At 38.1% G+C, this 19,572-nt stretch overlaps 1 protein-coding gene across 5 annotated transcripts in view; it reads right to left on the bottom strand.

Moving 5' to 3' along the window:
• The window catches only part of MME (membrane metalloendopeptidase), a 97,174-nt gene that overhangs the window by 12,841 nt on the left and 64,761 nt on the right, over window positions 1-19,572 (bottom strand). For all 5 annotated transcript variants that reach the window (XM_004755595.3, XM_004755597.3, XM_013057736.2 and 2 more), the window contains exons 17-19: window positions 8,299-8,357; window positions 1,875-1,994; window positions 238-371 (exon numbers count right to left, since the gene is read on the bottom strand). In XM_004755595.3, coding sequence (XP_004755652.1) covers window positions 238-371; window positions 1,875-1,994; window positions 8,299-8,357 — 313 coding nt within the window. The remainder of the gene's footprint in view (window positions 1-237; window positions 372-1,874; window positions 1,995-8,298; window positions 8,358-19,572) is intronic.

The raw sequence follows: 19,572 nt of genomic DNA, 5'->3' as shown, positions 1-19,572 counted from the left end.
TCCCCGGAATAAAAGCAGAGCATAAGGAATGCAGTCAACGATACAGTAATAGCAATGTATCAGGAAAGATGGGAGCTACTCTTGTGAACATAGCACCATGTATAAACTTGTCAAATCATTAAATTGTACACCTGAAACTAATGTAACATTATATGTCATCTATACTCTAGAAAAGAAAGCAAAAGTGGTAACAAAGACTGAATATATCTGAAACTTTTTAAGAGAATTCCAACGTACGTGCTGTCCACCTGCTAGGTCCCAGGAGAAGTTTCCATACTGGTACACCATGCACTGGGATTGGGCTTTAAAATTATTTGCTGACTGTTGAGTCCACCAATCAACGAGGTCTCCATCCTTGTTAAAATTCCTGCCTGTAATAAAATGATTTAAGTAAAAGGGGAACTCATTACATCAAGAATTGTGGTTAAGATATCTTTAATTCAAAAGGTACGGACTTAAGATTGGATATATCCATTCTTTAAAAAGTTAAAAACAGAAATCCCATAGGATCCCACTCAAGTGGGCAGGTAATGAGAAGAACTGTTCCCCTTTCACATCCCGTGTTGATGAAACGTGGACTGTGAGGGCCTGCTTTGCTTGTGGGCCTTCGTATTGATCCAGGCTTTGTACCCACGTGGTTCCTGAGACCTCAGCCGAGGCCACCAGTTAAGTCACTCCTGAAATCGTGCCTTGTTTCTCTTGGATGGTTTTCATATGGACCAAGTCTGTTTAATTTGATATTTTGAGACTGAAAAATACTATTTTTATTCTGCATTCATTTCATGTCTCAAACCCCTCATGAGACACTGCGGACTCAGAATTTCCCTCTACTTCAAGCACAAAGAAAGAGTCACTTTTTCTCCTGGAGCTTTCCTGCTAACCCTCCTCGATCTTTCCTTTTTCTGAACATTATCTGCCACGTTTTAACACTTCATTTTATCATCCTTTTAAATAGTTACTTACGATATAGTGAATGAAAAGAAGGCTACAAAGGAAAACTACTTGGCCTCACATCCTGATTCCACGTTTGGAATTCCTAGGTTTGTAACTTTGAGCAAGTCTTTCATGTGCCTCTACTTTTTTCCATTAAAAAAAAAATGGAAGTGGTATTAGTACCTACCCATGAATATTATTATATGCTTGAATTAACAGGCATGTAGTAAGTCCTTTCCAAAACTGTACCGTTCCTGTCATCTTTTCTTTTTATGGCTCTAAAGTTAAGTCTAGTTAAGGCTTAATTATTTTCTTTCTGTTATTTTCTTCCTATTGTCTCTCCACTCGCAAACCAATTTTTGCCATAGCTTCAACTATCACTTCTCTATTTATCTCGTGCTTTTTTCTACTTCTATGCCTCTCAAATTTCAATGAAACTCTAAATCTATTTTTGCCATTTGAGGCAGCATATAAACATTTAAGTGCCCATGATTTGCAAAGTCCTGAACTAGGTAAAGGATGAAAAAAAAAAAAGTTCTTCCCGTCCGTGAGCAGTTTAAGTCTTATAGGCACCTTTCTTTTACTTTTTCATTATTTTACATCTGGTTTAAAACATGGACCCTGTCCTCTAGAAGTCCAGATAGATAATATGTAATCATGAAATAAGAGCAAACATTATCGTTGGTGTTAACAAACACAGTTATCTTCTAAATGTGAATATTTGTGTTACTTTGTCAGAGTGCAAAGCGCACACTGCTTATCTCACTACTAGATATTTCTGATTTTCCTAAGCAACAATTTAGAAGGAACACTGAAAGTATGATTATTAGTCAATGGTACCCTTTTGATTAAATGTGTTCTCATACTGATCAAGTACAATAACACTGTTCAAGTTTATCAGGGTGTGTCCCAGCCAAAGGAAAGTGTCCATGGTACTTTACCATTGTCATCGAAGCCATGGGTGATTTCATGTCCTATGACCATGCCGATACCCCCATAGTTTAATGAGTTAGACTGATGGGCACTGAAGAAGGGAGGCTGGAGAATGCCTGCTGGGAAGACTACAAGGAAAGAAGATGGTTAAAAATGATTTGTGGCATTCTTCTCTGACGGCAGGGCTGGGCTGGGCTTTCTGCCTGCTAAGCTACTTTCCAGTTCATCAGTTTGACTTAATTGTATACAAAAGTCTTCTTGTGATGAAACAAGAGTAGGTCTTTTATGATTGATGACAACAAAGAGTTCATCCCAAAGCAGCACCAGGATCTATGATTTGTAATCATGATTCACTTGTATAAGTGATACCGTATAATCACGATATGAGCTCTGCTAAGATTGTTGTTTGCTCTGAGGAGTTTAGAGCTAGGAGAAATTACCATCTTCATTCAGAAGAACTTTTCCCACTGCAAATATTTGGAAGGAACAGTTATTTAATAACACAAATACTGCTTTTTTAAAAAAAAACCACAAGTATTACTTTTAATGTCATCTCTAACATTTTATCATCTATATTAGCTTGTTAAATAAACAGAACTACTCGATCGAAGGCTTCTCCCAACCACATTGACCTACGTTATTTCCCACAAGGCATCTATGGCTATTTATTTCCTTCTTCTCAGTTGCTGTCTTTCTTTTTCTTATCCTCACCTGCTCCAGCACCTCAAATACCAATCCTTTGAGAACAGACACGTGTGCACCTGTAAGTACACTTCTTTACTTGCTGAGTCCATTTTCTTTTTTTTTTTCACTCATTATCTCCAGCACCTAAATCTAGAATGGTGCCCGGAACAAAACAGGCGCTTAGGAAATATGTTGAATAGGTGAATTATCAATGATAAATGAGTGAGCCAATGAATTTACCGTGGTGTCCCAGAGACGACTAAATAAATAAATCACACTTTTTTTTTTTTTATGTCCACCTTGACATCTGCCTTATCTTGGTTAGCCTTCTACACTTAGATGTCTCACAAACTTTAAATTTCATGTGTCAAATATCAAACTCGTTTTCTTCTAAGCCATCACTCTCTTGACTTTATGTCTGCTAGTGGCATTTGAAGGGTCTCAACCACCTGGCACGACATTTTCTACTTATCTTAGACACCTATTTTTTTTAATTTTTTAAATATTTGTTTGTTTATTTATTTATTTATTTTTACCAAGTCTTAACACAGTCTACTTAGGAAAAGACGAGGTCATGCATCTTCCTTCCAGGAGCATCATCTTCTGTTTATTTCCTCCTATCAGCCTTATTGCCATCATCCCACTTCATATTATCATTCCTTGTCTTAAGAATTACTTGAGGGGCGCCTGGGTAGCTCAGAAGGTTGGGCCTCTGCCTTAGGCTCAGGTCATGATCGCAGGGTCCTGGGATCGAGCCCCACATTGGGCTCTCTGCTCAGAAGGGAGCTGCTGCTTTCCCCTCTCTCTCTGCCTGCCTCTCTGCCTACTTGTGATCTCTCTGTCAAAAAAATAAATAAATAAAATCTTAAAAAAAAAAAAAAGAATTACTTGATTTCCTACATGATCTTTCCACTTCCTGTCTCACCCAACTATAACCTATCTTAAATCTAATCCATCCACATCCAGATTAAAGTCTAACTCTGGTCAGGGGCGCTTGGGTGGCTCAGTGGGTTAAAGCCTCTGCCTTCAGCTCAGGTCATGATCCCAGGGTTCTGGGATCGAGCCCCACATCGGGCTCTCTGCTCAGCAGGGAGCTTGCTTCCCTTCCTCTCTTTCTGCCTGCCTCTCTCTCTGCCTGCCTCTCTTGTGATCTCTGTCTGTCAAATAAATAAATAAAATCTTAAAAAAAAAAAAAGTGTAACTCTGGTCATTATCACTCCCCTGATTTAAAAAAAAAAAAAAAAAAAAAAAAAAAACCTTCCAAAGGATCGGTTTGGTGCTTTCTAATTAAATACAGCATCTTCTTTCTGGCCTTTGACTCCATGGTCTTCTCCTACTTCATCTCTCTTATGCCCCCTCCTCCCCTCTTAATGCTCATACTTAGCAATTTCATCTTTCATGTTTCAAAATCCTAGTGTCTACTGAATTATGTTCTTAGCAAAAAAAAAAAAAAAAAAAAAAAAATCTTCAGTATCAACACCCATCCATGTAAAGCCCTAAGCGATCACTATTTGGGATTCCAAGAACACAAGAGAAGTCCCTGACCTTAAGAAATCTAAGATCTAGTTCAAATAGTAGCAAATGTTGTTTCTTTTTCTTTCCAGTGAGGAGAATATGGCAGCACCTCAAATGGATTTCAAAAGATAAATATTAGATATTTATAGAAGAGACTTTAAAAAACATGCTGGACAATTTAAGTGCTCTCCAGAAACTTAAAAAAAGAATCTGGAAAGTTGCCACAACATCCAAAATGACAAAATAGTTAGAAAATAAATATTGCTGTCCTTGGAGAATTTTGATGAAAGTTATACCTCACATGTAGCTGCTTGAGTTATCAACAGTGCCAAGAAATTATTTTTAGCTTAAAGTATTAAAATTATGTGCAGTACTTTATTAACTTAAAGTGAATACTATCTCCCACACTATGTACTTTGATTAAAATCCACCCTTTATATAAAATGTTCTTATGAAACGTGCTATCAAGACTAAACATTAACTGTAAAGATCCTGCTGCTTAAATTATATCCTAATATGTCACTCTTCAGGCAAGTGATAAGATTTTTATGGCTCATATTAATTACTAGTCTTCAAGTTCAGCTTTGCAAATTATGACTTCCCCTTTTACACTGTCAGCTAAATCTCAGTGATGAGGACTTCCCCATAGCCTACTGCTGTTACTAGTAGACTTCACAACTGTTGATAACAACCAGCTGCTTAGTTGTACATTTTTTATGTTCACGACTGTCAACAAGTAAGTTAACTGAATAAGTCATTGATCCATACCACAAAAAATTCTGTTCCTCCCTCCCGTGCCCTCAATTCCCTGGTTTGGTTTGTTAAGGCTGCAAGCAATTCAATTTCAGAATCTTTGATATAAAGGTTGAAGACATTAGGTAAGATCAATATTGGGTGAAGAAAGTTAAATATTAATTTTTACGTTAAATGGAATAGCAATATGTTTTGAAACATTTGCTCTTGATTTTAAAGTCTGAAAATAAGACTCCTAAGAACGAGGAAGGTACCTTTAGAAAAAGTTGTTATTTCAAGGTAGTCAAACACCAATAGGCTGAATACACTAAATGATCCACGGAAGGTTTCTGGAGTCGATGGGGCAAATGTGTGGGGAATGAGAGACAGTGAATTCATCACTTTCGGTATGCCTTTCCATACGGGAAGGTTTTTGTTTGTTTGTTTTTTGTTTTTAAGATAAATTTTTTTTTAAAGATTTTATTTATTTATTTGAGAGAGAGAGAGAGAGCGAGCATGCACATGAGCCAGGGAAGACAAAGGAGGAGGGGGAAGCAGACTCCCCGAGCAGGGAGCCGATGCGGGGCTCGATCCCAGGACCCTGGTATCATGACCTGAGCCAAAGGCAGCCACTGAACAGATTGAGCCACCCAGGTGCCTCTGATTTTTTTAATTGACATGAAATGGCAGGGGTGCATAAAGCTTAGAAAATAGTCTACTTGTGTGAGTTGTAACAAAAAGTCATTGGAATTGAATTAAAAAGAAGAAATTATTAATATGAATAAATCCCTATATGGCAATAAAACAAGTTCTTTTTTTTTTTTTTTTAACCATAGCATAGAAAGGCCAAGCCCATGAGAAATTGTATGTGATCTAATTTAAACTATTTGTGTGCAGATGGAAGGGTCATTTATGAGACATATGCTAATTTTTTTTAAAAAGATTTTGTTTATTTATTTGAGACAGAGAGGGAAAGAAAGAGCACAAGCTGGGGAGAGGGAGAAACAGACTCCCCACTCGAGCAGGGAGCCTGATGTGGGGCTCGATCCCCTGACTCCAGGATCGTGACCTGCGCCAAGTGCAGATGCTTAACCAGCTGACCCACCCAGGTGCCCTGAGACATATGCTAGTCTATACCAGTTCTAATTCTGTAATGCACAATATCAAGATTAAAAAGTTGTGTATCTATGTATATAAACAGACAGGCAAGCATACACACACACACACACAGAGCTACAAACTCACTTTTATCAAGAAGAAAGATGGAGGTCAGGATCTTTAATTATCTTTTAGTTAAGACTATCCCCACTTTGAAGATTTAAATGAATTGTCAGAGAGAAAACGTACACATGTCAAAGATTTCTCCTCTTGCATGACACTTTCCCTTCTTCTGAACTGCTGTTATTAGCACACATAGTTTTTCAGATTTCAAGTTTCTATCTGATGATTTATCTTGAGAGTCTTTAAAAGGTCTTTCTTACTAAGAATGTTTATTGTAGCCAATTCTTAATTATTCAGAGGATAACTATCTATTGTGTGAAATGCTAGGCCACTTTTATCTTCTTTTTGCTTTTGCTGTGTGCGTCTTTGGTTTGAGGGTGTTCATTTCAAATTGAGAACATTCTGTCTTCTCTGATCAGGGAATCTCCAAGGCAAACCAATTTCAAGCTGGCTCCAGGGATATGGGATCATTCAGAGCCAAACAAGGTACTGTCTTGACCTGAAGTGGGTGGATCTGCTCCAGAGAGGGGCTGAAGGGATGAACATGCCAGGGTGGTCCTACAGAGGGCCTTCTTGTTGGAATGAATCATCATCAGGTCTGATAGGATCCAGGGTCCTTCCTGAACTGGATTAAAATGAAGCTACATCCCTTAGTCTATCCTAATACAGACAAAGGCCAGGCTGTCTCACTTTGCCTTGGAATTTCACTAAAAGGTCATTCTGCTTAAGATTCTCTCTGTTACCGTCCCCCTCACCGCCCCATACACGTGCATGAACATGTGTGCATGCTCTCTCTTTCTCAAAAAACAAAACAAAAAACAAAGTGAAGCCTCTTCAGAGAGAAAGGCACTTCTAAGAAAGGGTCTGAATGGTTTCTAGGAATACCTCCCAAAGGATAGACTGCATGGTTCTGAGTTGATCATTAAATAGGCTCTGGTAGGAGTTTAGGTTATCATTGTACTAACTAGGAAATGTATTAGCCTAGACTTTGAGCTAATTGATTTTAAGAGGTGCACATGCCTTCTTTCGTATTTATACATTATATAAAGAAACTTTTCTGATTATTCATTTTCATGTTATCTACCAAAATAAATTCCAGATGGATTAAAGAGTTACTCCAAAAATAAAGACCATAAAAATACTAGAAGAAAATGTAGATAGTTTCTTACTTTAACTCTTCCTAGGTTTAAAAGCAATGGGGAAAGCTATAATCAATCTTTAAAATAAAATAAGGTTATAATTTCATAAAATTTGTTTTTAGCCAATGATAAAAAATCTTTCAGGATTTTTCATCATTTCTAATCTAATTAGTAACAGAGCTCAAGAAAAACAAGGCTCAGGGCAGACTCTAAAATGAACTCTGAGATGTTTATTTTAGAATAATGCTGAAATTATCTTCCCTTTTGATTCTTGACCACACTAAGAAGTGAAGGGCTAGACTTCGTGTAACTGGAGAAATTGACTAACCAACTTCTGTTTAGTACAACTTTGGTAGTACTGAATCTGTTTGGTGCCTTTCTATGTATTTAAAATCCTTGGGGGGAAAATGGGTCCATCTATGTAATACTTAAGAAAGAATTTAAAAATCTCAAGGTCTTCCTAGGAAGAGAATCAATATACTTTTGTTATAGTAAGCCATTTAGTTATATCACTCACTCACTTAATAGTTTCTACACAGATTCCTACAATACTACTCTTACTGAACATTTTTTTTCTTTTTTGATTAAAAGTAATCAAGTAAATGTAATTTCACATGGTTCAACTTAATATAACCAACTTTTCAGATTTCTGAGAAATTTGGAGTTGTCTAGAGAAACAGGTGATACAGATAGGGACCATCCCCAGCAGAGCCAGTGTACAAAATTGCCAGGAGAACCGGATCTCTGCAAAGCTGGTTCTTGGAACCTTAAACTCCTTTAAGATTCTGATGCTTAGAGAGTCCTACAGTCAATATAACTTTATGGAGCTATAAGAGATGTTTAAAAAGTTTTTAGAAATAAAATAAAAGCACTTAGACATCAGATAAACCACTTAGCCACAAATGAGAACACTGCAAAAGAAAGAAAACCACTTATGTAATTTGTACTGACTTAAAATTTGCTATTATAGTGGAAAGAGGTACATGGATGCATTTACTTTCAAGTAGTACATTCAATAAAGCAATCACTCAGCCTCAACTGTGCTTTTATGGGGAGCACCAAAAACTGGTCATGCAATCAATGCACTACAACTTGGTAACAACAGAGAAATATTAAAGAGTTATTTAAGAATAGGCCTTACCTATCTGATTTCTGCCTGAAGAATAAAATGCATTGACTACAGCTGCTCCGCTTATCCACCTATGGAAAACATAAGAACTCGTTACAAATTGTACTATTAGTCTCCGATTCAATGGGCTCACCACCATAAAAGCATTATTACTATTCCAAGGCCAATATTAACTTTCTGTTTGAAATATGATCAACAAGTTAAAATTAGCTCACTAGGTGAGCCATCTTGTTCAAAAGTATTTCTACTTCTTGAAAAATCAGTATGTATCCATGTCTGCAGTCCATTACCTCACTTGTATGAATTTTTCTGGAGGTACCTCATAGTACAAAACCCATTCAGATGTACCTTTTTGGAAACTGCAAATGGACTGACATAATATTGAAACATGTTTACCTTTATGTTTCTAATACTAGGTAACTATACCAACCATTCTGGAGTATTTGACAGGATATTGAACTACAAGTTGTTAAAATTTTAGATTCAAGTGTAATTTTTTTTTTAATTTCCTAGTTTATTTAGACACTGAGATAGTGTCTAAATAAGGTATTTAATTGCAGGTAATCTGCCTCTGACTACTGCCATGTTAAATTATTTTCTTTTAATGCAGCGTTCCAGCTAATTAAGCAAAGGCATGCATTTGTACGATGACTGCAAAATGAAATCCAGGTGGTTCTGAAGTAGGTTTGTCTGCCTGTTTGTCTGTGTAGGTGCCAATGTTCCCATGTCTTTCTGCTCAGATGTTATGATGACTGGATAACAAGAATCATTGTTGGAATATTACTCAGCCTTAAAAAAGAGTTAGATCGTGATGTTTGTGGCAATATGGATGAACCTAGAGAGTATTACGCTAGGTGAAAGATGTCAGGCAGAGAAAGTTCAGATGTCACATGATTTCACTTCCATGTGGAATCTAAAAAACAAAACAAATTAACAATCAAAAAGCAAAACAGACTCATAAATACAGAGAACAAACTGGTGATTGTCAGAGAGGAGGCGCATGGGGGCATGAGCAAAATGAGTGAAGGAGAGTGAGAGGTACAGACTTCCAGTTATGGAATGAATAAGTCACTGGGATGAAAGGTAGAGCATAGGGAATGTAGTCAGTGCTATTATAATAGGGTTATATAATGACCACACTTGTGATGTGGATAGACGGAGTTGCGAAATCACTATGTTGTACACCTGAAACTAATGTAACATTGTATGTCAACTGTACTTCAATAAAATAAAAAATGAAATCATTGTTAAGCCCTTTTTTTGCAACAGGATTAATACCCCCATCTTAATAGAACATTACATATATCTCTATACAGTCATTGAAAAATGGACAATACGCGACTTCAGATAACCTCTTACATGGCAGCACACATGCATACACTTAAAACAATCCTATATTATTAGCTAATGGCTTCATTGTACTTACATCACTTTCAGGACAACAATTAATGGGCAATTATTATCCTATTTATGGAAGGAGTTTAGAGTAATCAGTACAATGAGATTAAATTAGAACACTTTCCAGACCCTGCTTTGCAAGGTAAGCAAGACAAAGTCAGCTGCCCACGTCAGTACTTTAGCTACAATTTCTGTAACTATTGCAGGATGTCAGATTTGAGTCCTATTTTGATCTCTTAAAAAGAACCGAGAGAGCCATATATAACAACTGTCTGATAAATTCTAATTAAGCATGGGCTTTATCTCCAACAACATGATGAAGATGTCCATATAAAAAAAATTGGGGAATTAATGGGGTGCCTGGGTGGCTCAGTGGGTTAAAGCCTCTGCCTTTGGCTCAGGTCAAGATCCCAGGGTCCTGGGATCAGGTACTGCATTGGGCTCTCTGCTCAACAGGGAACCTGCTCCCCATCCCCCCTCTGCCTGCCTCTCTGCCGACTTGTGATCTCTGTCTGTCAAATAAATAAATAAAATCTTTTTTAAAAAATTGGGGAATTAAAAAAATACCCAGGCAGCATTTCTGTAAATTCTTCTTCTGAAAGAAAGTAAGTTTGACAACAGGGTAGATGGTCGATCAATGCCGTTTCTTTAGTTTGATGTCACCGTCATTCTAAATAGAGAAAAACATTTTCGAACAGGATGGTGTGACCGATGTATCATTTGTTCCAATTTCATCACAGCTGAGTCATCAGTATTTTAATTCCTTGCAGGTTGAGGATTACAAGCATATAGCTGTATTTATTTTAATTCAACTCCACTCGATTTCCATATGATTTGGGACGACTCACAATAAAAACATGCAAACCCGGGGGTGTTAAGACTAAAATCAAGAGATCTGGAATTATACAGAACAAGTAGATTTTGTTTGTGTGACCAAAGAGTATTACAAAAGGAAATACTTATATAAGTAAAATCATGCTAAGGAAAATTGATTTTTCGGAACTATGTTTACCTATATTCACACAAGTATCACAACTCAGGTTCAAGTAGGGTTCTAAATTGTCTGGCAAGGGGACAAAATGGACAATGGGCTCAGGCTACCCCTGAGGACAAAGAGCATTCCTTACAGGGACTCCTTAGAAAGGTATTTCTGAGTGTCCTCAAAAATCCTGATAGCAAATATGGCAGTAGATCTGATGCGTAAATAGCTTAAAATTATTAACTTTAATTGTTATAAAATTGATTTAATGTGTTTCCAGGTCTCAGTTGTTTTAAGGCTCAGTTTCCCAATTATGAACTGATTTAGTAGCAATATACTCTGCATGGACTTTTGCGGTAATCACAAGTAATATGCCAACTGTTTTGTTCTGAACTCAGGCACATGCTAAAAACGAAAGACAAAATGTGCCATTCCAAAATGTTTTCTCAAACTAAGTAGACTGCAGAGGGAAGGAGTTAGATATATAAAACTAATGTTTCAGACAGCGGCAGAACTCAAAAGCAGGGCACAATAACGTTTATATACCCTTCTCATGTTTATTCCTTTTGTAAAAATAAATGCCATACCTTTGTTTTAGCACTTTTCTGCTCTTCTGTTACATTACTGCGAGGGGTTTAAGATTGCATTTTGATTCACGTTTATAACTTTGCAGGAGGGAGTGTTTTACATATTAAAATGTCCATGGTGAATTATATTTTAAGAAAATACGTAGCTATTTATGATCACAGAGTTCTCAAATAAAATTAGAATTACGACAGTTAGTTTCATGGAGCACTATTGTGTAGTGTTTGTCATTTCTTCCTTGAGAACTTACACAATGCACCGTCAGACCACCCCCGCGTGATTACCCAGATTCAAAAGCACAGGGCATACTGTTCTGGGAATGATAGGAGCCTGAATACTGTGTTCAGACCACTATATCTTTTTTTTTTTTTTTTTTTTTAAGATTTATTTATTTATTTGAGAGGGAGAGACTGAGCATGCATGTGAGTGAGGGGAGGGAGAGAGAGAATCCTTAAGCAGACTCCCTGAGTGGGGAGCCAGGACACAGGGCTCAATCCCAGGACCCTGAGCTCATGACCTGAGCCAAGACCAAGAGTCAGATGCTTAATGGACTGATCCATCCAGGTGCCCCTGGATCACCACATCTTAAATAAAATGATGATGACAGCTAGAGGTTCAATGTCTAATACATCCAGCCAGTTGTGAAATATCTCACTATGTTAAAGTGAAAGCTAAACCAGAGCAAAGAAAATACTTTTCAAGTTAAATGATGATGTAACAAAAACTGCCAGTTACTCTGATGTGGATGCAGCCTCAAAGTTTCAGGAAAAGCTTCCATTTATGGGACACAGAAATTTGATGGGGAATAGCAGCACAGAAAAGAGAAAATGCTCAACAGAAGAGAAAACAAAATGGTGGCGCTTCTTGCCTGAAAACACCGGACACTGCAGGTCACCTGAAAATACCTTTCAAAATCCAGACCAGACCCAGACACTAGCAGCGTCCCGGAACAGGAACTGGACCGGAGAGACGAAGTAGTACCCTGTTCTTTGATTTTTCTTCCAAATCTCTGTGTATAGGGGTTTGGGTATGTGGGGTATTCAGTGCAGAGCAGGAAAGCAAGAAAGAGGAAAACTTAAGTTTTAATTTTGGAGCCGTAATTTTGTCAGGTGACCTGATGCTTGTTTGGGAGCACTCCACCGAACAAAGAGCAGCATGGCTCTCAAAGCCGAAAAGTGTGGATAGGAAACATGACCGAAATATCCTTGAGAGGGGGACCAGGTGTTTCTCTTCTAACTCTTATTACCCTGAAGAAGTCAGGCGGTGAGGAAAGGAAAGCACAAAGACATCATTTTTATAGCAAGGAGGAAAGGCAGACGTGGACAGGCTGATCCTCCAGCCTTTTGAATGTAACAAACCCACCGGATTGCAAAAGCACCTGGAGTGAAACTCCTCTTTCACCCGCTCATGTGTAACTTTCAGACTTAAAACAACAAAACGGTTAATGCCCCTTTCCCTGAAAGTGTTCGGTTTCCCAGCATCTAGTGGTCCCAGAGCAACTCCTTCAAAGTCAGCCTCTATTTTCCTCAAGTGCTCCTGGAAAGGAGAATTCTCATTTTGAAGCCACAGTAACCACTGTAACCCTTCACATTTATTCATTGTCTCTGACCCAGCCTTCGGAGCGTCCCGGATACTATCATTCATCTTTCAAAGCAGTCACAGAAGACAGATGACACTTCCAGTTTTCAGGTATAGAAACTGAGGCACAGCATGCTTTTTTGACCTTTATCTAATACACTTATACGCGAAGTGACTCTACTCGGAAAGGAGTATGTAAACTAAAGGGAAAGGGGAGCTTCTCATCTTCCATTACAACCCCCTACTTCTGAGCCGTTGATCTGTGCAATATATAAAATTTCAGGACCATGATGAACGCCATTACCAAAGTCTTTAAAAATGTAAGTGCTTTTCATTTACTTATCTTCGATATGCACAACTCACTTTTATTTATGTACACTAGCAATGAACAATCCAAAAAGGAATTAAGAAAACAATCCTATCTACAGTACTACTAAGAAGACTAAAACACTTTGGCATAAATTCTACAAAAGACGTGCAAGAAGTGGATGCTGGAAACTACAAAACACCATGGAAAGAAATTAAGACTTAAAAACGTGGAAACGATATACGGCTTTCATGGGTCAGAAACCTTAATTTTTTTTAATTGAGGAAACATTAACATATAACGTTATATTAGTTTCAGGTATATAATAGAATGCTTTGATATGTGTATACACTGCAAAATGACCATTACAATAAATCCAGTTGCCAGTCACCATACAAAGTCATGAACATTTTTCCCCCTTTTTCTTGTGGTGATTTTTACGCTCTTGGCAACTTTCAAGTATGCACCACACACTATTGACTATAATCAGCATGCTGTACATTTTCTCTGTGACTAATTAATTATCTTATAACTAGACATTTGTACCTCTTAATCCCTTTCTGTCTATTACCCATCTCCAGCCTTCCTCTGTACGGGCAAGCTCCGTTCTGTTCTATGTATCCATGAGCTTTGTTTGTGCTTTTTTTTTAAGATGCTGCATATCAGAGAAATCAAACAGTATTTGCTTCTCTCTGTCTACCTCATTTCCCTTAGCGTAATACCATCAAATTCCATCCATGTTGCCAGAAATGGCCAGATTTTGCTCGTTTTTATGGCTGAGTAATTTTCCACTGTGTGTGTGCATGTGTGTAGATGATGTATATGTATAAATATACACATTCATACACATATATGTACCACATCTTCTGTATCCACTCACCCATCAATGAACACTTAGGTTGCTTCCACATCTTAGCTCTTCTAAATAAAGTTGCCATCCATACACAGGTGCATATATCTGTCTATACTAGTGTTATTATTTTCTTTGAATAAATACCAAAATTGAAATTTCTGTGTCATACAGTAGAGTTCCATTTGTATTTTTAGGAAGCTCCATACTGTCTTCCATAGTCGCTATACCAATTTACACTTCTACTAATTCCACTACTAGTGCATGAGAGTTCCCCTGCCAGCACTTGCTGTTTTTTCATCATTTCATTTCCGTCATTTCAACATCAACAACTTACTGTTTTAATCATCATTCTAACAGGTGTGAGGTAATATCTCATTAGGATTGATTTGCATTTCCCTGGTTAGTAACATTGAGCATCATTTCATGTGCCTGTTAGCCATCTTGTAGGTCTTGTTTGGGAAAATGTTTATTCAGATGCCCTCCGTACTTTTTTATTGGATTGTGTATATATACATACACATACACATACACACACATATAAATAATTATGTATGTATTTTGGATGTTAACCTCTTATTGGATAAATGATTTTGAATATATTCTCCCATTCAGTAGGTGACTTTTTGTTGTTTTAATGGTTTCCTTTGCAGAAGGTTTTAGTTTGATATTGTCTTTGCATTTGGAGTCAGAGCCAAGAAAATCATTCCCAAGACCAATGTCAAGGAGCCTACTGCCTAGGCTTTTTGATAAGGATTGCACTGAACCTGTCAATTGCTTTAGTAATATAGGCATCTTAACACCATTCATTCTTCCAATCCAGGAGCATGGAATATCTTTCCACTTATTTGTGTCATCTTCAATTTCTGACATTCATGTCTTTTCAGTATACAGGCCTTTCACCTCCATTTCTCTCTTGAGTTTGGTGAATGTCTTTATGACCACTACTTTTAACTCTTTATTAGATAGGTTACTTAACTCCATTTCAACTGAGACTTTTTTCCTGAGGTTTTAACTTGTTCTTTCACTTGGAACATATTTTTCTAATTTCTCATTTTGTTCTACACTGTTTGTTTCTATGTATTAGGCAAAAAACTGTTGAAGGAGTGGCTTTGTGTAGGAGAGGAACCTTATTGTTCAGCTTTGCCCTAGGTCTTTGTTGTCTTCCAACCTTTGTAATTATCAAAGCAACTTGATTTATTCTTCATAGATCCCAGTTGTTGATGGTGTGCCAAGACCTGTCCGTGCTTCAAAGGGAGGAATCTTATTTAGTACCCAGTTTCAGGTTGATGGGAAGACCCTCAGGCAGCAATTTCTAAAGTGTGCAAGTATATACAGCTTTGAAGGACAAATAATCATAAATCCTGCTGGCCTCTAGACCAAATGATCTGCAGGCGTCTTTGGGCTACAGTTACAAAAACTGGGACTCCAGAAAAAAGTGTGTAAGCTCCTTTTGGGGAAGTACTGGGGAGATGTAGTAGAGGCCGAGGGAAAGCACCAAAGATGGCGTCCCCCAGCCTACATTCTCTGCGAGCACCTCCACAGCCTCTAGATTTGTGGCAAACTTGAAGTCTGCCCTTTAGACTGAAGCTCCAGGATAACAAAATGGGTCTTTTTCCATAGGAATACTGGAGGTGTGTTTCAATCTTTGGTCTATGTAGTGCCCTGGGGTGGTTGCCTACCAAAAACCATCTCTCAAACTGTTAAAGTCCTGGGGAATCCAGGAACACAGGCCCTTGGCCACCAGAGCCAGCTAATTAAGAAACACCTCTGTGTATACTGTATCTGGCTTCGGCAAAGCAGTAGAATGGCACTCTGAGGTAGGCTAACAAGGCATAGCTGAGGCCCCTAGTGTATGCTATCAAGGTAGAGAGAGAGCAAAACTGGCACCAACCCACGCCTCTGTCACTACAGAGTCCCAACAGGCCCATGCCCTCTGATAGATGTGGTAAGATTAGCAAATGAATTTCCTTCACATAGAGACTAGGCCCTTTTCAAACTTCTACTATTGTGCTGATCCCTGGAGAGAACTGAGTCTGCAGGTGAGCCCTTTAAGGGTGTTACCTCCATTCCCTCCAGCCCTTTGCACCTCTTGGATTTGAATTCCGTTAGTTTTCACAGCCAACATCTTTCCACTGCAGGTCTCACGGGCTGGGCTGCCTGATGTGGGGAACAAACCCCTCATGCCTCAGGAAGAAGCTCTGGATTTATGAGATCCCTCCTGATTGGGGGTCACCGTACCCGGGATGGGTTTCTGGCAAGATCACCTATCTCCCTCTCCCATCCTTCTCAGTTTGGGCCTTTTACTGTTTGTCATGAAGAAGCTGCCCAGCTAGTTTCTAGGTCTTCCACATGTAGCTGTAGATTCAGTGTGTCTATGGAAAGAGGAGAGTTCAGTAGGATCTTACTGTGCCACCATCTTGGACTGCCCCTTTGAAAGTGCTCCTTTTAAAACTGCTTCAAATTTAGGTTTCCCCCTTACCCTAATGCACTTCAGGATGCAACCCCTACACCACATGAAGTCATTCTAGAAGACCATCATGACCACACTATAATAACAGCTACTTTTTAATGAGCATCTAACTTATATGCCAGGCACATTATATAATATATAATAGAATAACCCCATAAGGCAAAAATAGATATTACTTTCCTCAGTTTATAAAGGAATCATTGATGCTCAGAGATAGTATGCAGGTTGTCTAAATTTACACAGTAAGTGGCAGAGCAAGAATCTTAACCCACAGCCCCCCTTCCCTCACCTGACTGCAAAGTACAAGCTCTTTCCACTGTTCCGTAAAGGGCAATATTTTTTACCCAAAGGTAAAAGCACAATAGGACCAAAGAACCCCTTTAAACTATTCACTGTTGCTGCATAAGAGTTGTTAACTTTAGTACTCATCTGATTATCGGAGAGGTGAGAGCCAGGACTCCTATTCTGACATGACACTGGGAGAATTCTTCACTCCTCTTTCAACTCAAGGCCATAGAAATCACTAACCTGGTTTTCTTCCGGGAAGTCAACCAATTGCATGTGTTTCTAAGTTTGGCAACAAGGCACACTCTTTTTAGTCTTCAATAACTGTATGTGTGTATATGTACAGATGCGTGCTACCTCCACTTTGTGATATACCAAATTCAGAGAAATTCCCAAATTGAGAAATACATGGGTGGGTGGATCATTTCTGTCAGAATTTTCTTTTAGTGATGATTTTCCTAATTTAGAATAATCTTGGGATCTTTCAGGAAAGAACTGAAACTTCTTCCTTCCCATATAACCCTTAGCAACGCTATAATTTGACATTATTGTCTGTCTAGCTCATTACACAGTAACTCCATGAAGGCAGTGATGTTCTTTTTTTTTTTTTTTTTTTAAATTGTAGTAAGAACACTTACCCGAAGATTTATCTTTTTAACACATTTTACCACACTGAAGTTGACAATACATTACTGTAAACTGTAGATACAACGCTGTACAGAAGATCTCTAGAGGTTATTGATCGTGTTTAACCTAAACTTTATACCTGCTGATTGGAAACCGCTCTCTTCTCTAGTCCCTGGTAATCACAATTCCATTCTTTGATTTTATGAATTTTCCTACTTTAGATACCTCATGTAAGTGGAATCATGTAGTATTTGTTTTTCTCTGTCTGGCTTATTCACTCATCCATGTTGTTGTATATCGCAGAATCTCCTTCTCTAACTGGTGTTCCATTGTTCGCATATACCATCTTTTCTTTATTCATTTATCTGTCAATGGAAACAGGTTGTTTCCATGTCTAAGCTGTTGTGAATGGTGCTGCAATAAAAACGGGAAGGCAAATATCCCTTAAAGATCCTGATTTCAAGTCTTTTGGATATACATTTAGAAGTGGGCTTGCTGGGTCATATAGTAGTTCTATTTCTAATTTTCTGAGGAACCTCCATATAGTTTTCCATAGCAGCTACACCATTTTGCATGCCTACCAAAGATGTGCAATGGCTCCAATTTCTCCACATCCTTTACCAACACTTGTTGTCTTTTTTGTCTGTTTTGTCATAATCATCCTGACAGCAGTGATGTGTGAGCTCACTGTGGTTTTGATCCACATTCCATCCCTACTCAGAGATGTTGAGCATCTTTTCATTTGTCTGTTGGCTGTTTGTATGTCTTCTTCAGAGAAATGACTATTCAAGCCCTTAGCCCATTGTTAAATTGGCTTATTAGTTCTTTTGTTAGAGAGTTTTAGAAGTTCCTTATGTACTTTTGAGATTAACATCTTTTTAGGGATATGATTTGTCCATATTTTCTCCCACTTCATAGGTTGTTTTTTTCATTCTGTTGATTATCTCCTTTGCTACGCAGAAACTTTTTAGTTTAATATAGTCTTACTTGCTTGCAACTCTATCTCTAGGGCTTAGAATAGTGTTGGGAACATGAGAGGCACTCAATGCGTCCTCCAAGAGAGAAGAGCCTCTCTTCCTGAGATGCTGGGGGTGGGGGGAAGCACTAGGCCTAGGTGAGGCACTGGGGCTATGCAGGCTGTAGACAGCCATGACCACTAAGAACTATGACCAATGGAACATCATCCCCTCAAGATGGCAAACTAGTATAAAAGTTCCAGAATTCTTTTGCAAAATTCTCCTAGTTTAAAACGTCAACCTTTAAATTATTGAATTCTCTTATTTCCCCTCCCCCTCTAAAAACCAAACCAAACCAAACTTTCCTGGGATGCTAATTAAAAAGCAGAAATGTTTTACCCCTATCACAGTGAGCACCGAGTAATGTATAAAATGGCTGAATCACTACACAACCTGAAACGAATAGAACACTGTATGTTAACTCTACTGGAATTCAAATTTAAAAACTTCATTTTAAAAAAGCAGAAGTGTTTTTACTGATAAAATGTGTTTTGCTTATGGTCCTAAGGCACACTGGAAAAGCATAAAGCCTGTCAGTTTAATGGGAACATACAAGATGGAAAACTAAAATTTTAATCTATTACAACATGCGTAGAACACAAGCATCTCAAGGCAGATATTGCCGTAGGGAAGGAGAATGATTTGTTCAAGTTTGGTCTAGCTTAGTTATTCTGTCTTTTTGGCTCAGTAATACTTGATGAGCCAAATAATCCTTTTTGTAAACCTTCCCCACATACCTACACTCATGGAGATTCATTTGTGTCTCAAGAATCTGTCACTCTGCACCCCCACCCCAGACAGTTCCTACCAACTCCCTCTGTACCACCTCATTTACCCATATATAATTTACATAATATATATAATGCACACATACATAATATAATAGCCTTGCATGCTCTTTTTCTTTGGATAACCAAGCTCACTGATACAGGACTTCATGAAAAGAAGTCTGACTCTAGAAATAATTAGTGAAGGGGAAACATCAGAATAGTTTTTTAAAAAAATATATTAATTTATTTATTTTGTATTTTTTAAAAGATTTTATTTATTTATTTTTGCAAAAGAGAGAGCACACACAAGGGGAATGGCAGGCAGAGGGGGAAGCAGGCTTCCCGCTGAGCAGGGAGCCCAATGCCAGACTCGATACCAGGACCCTGGGATCATGACCTGAGCAAAAGGCAGATGCTA

The sequence above is a fragment of the Mustela putorius genome, unplaced genomic scaffold, assembly GCF_011764305.1.
Source record: "Mustela putorius furo isolate JIRA1106 unplaced genomic scaffold, ASM1176430v1.1 tig00003834_pilon_pilon_pilon, whole genome shotgun sequence".
Lineage (NCBI taxonomy): Eukaryota > Metazoa > Chordata > Mammalia > Carnivora > Mustelidae > Mustela > Mustela putorius.
Note: the sequence above shows the minus strand (reverse complement) of the source record. Positions and strands in the feature narration are given on the sequence as shown.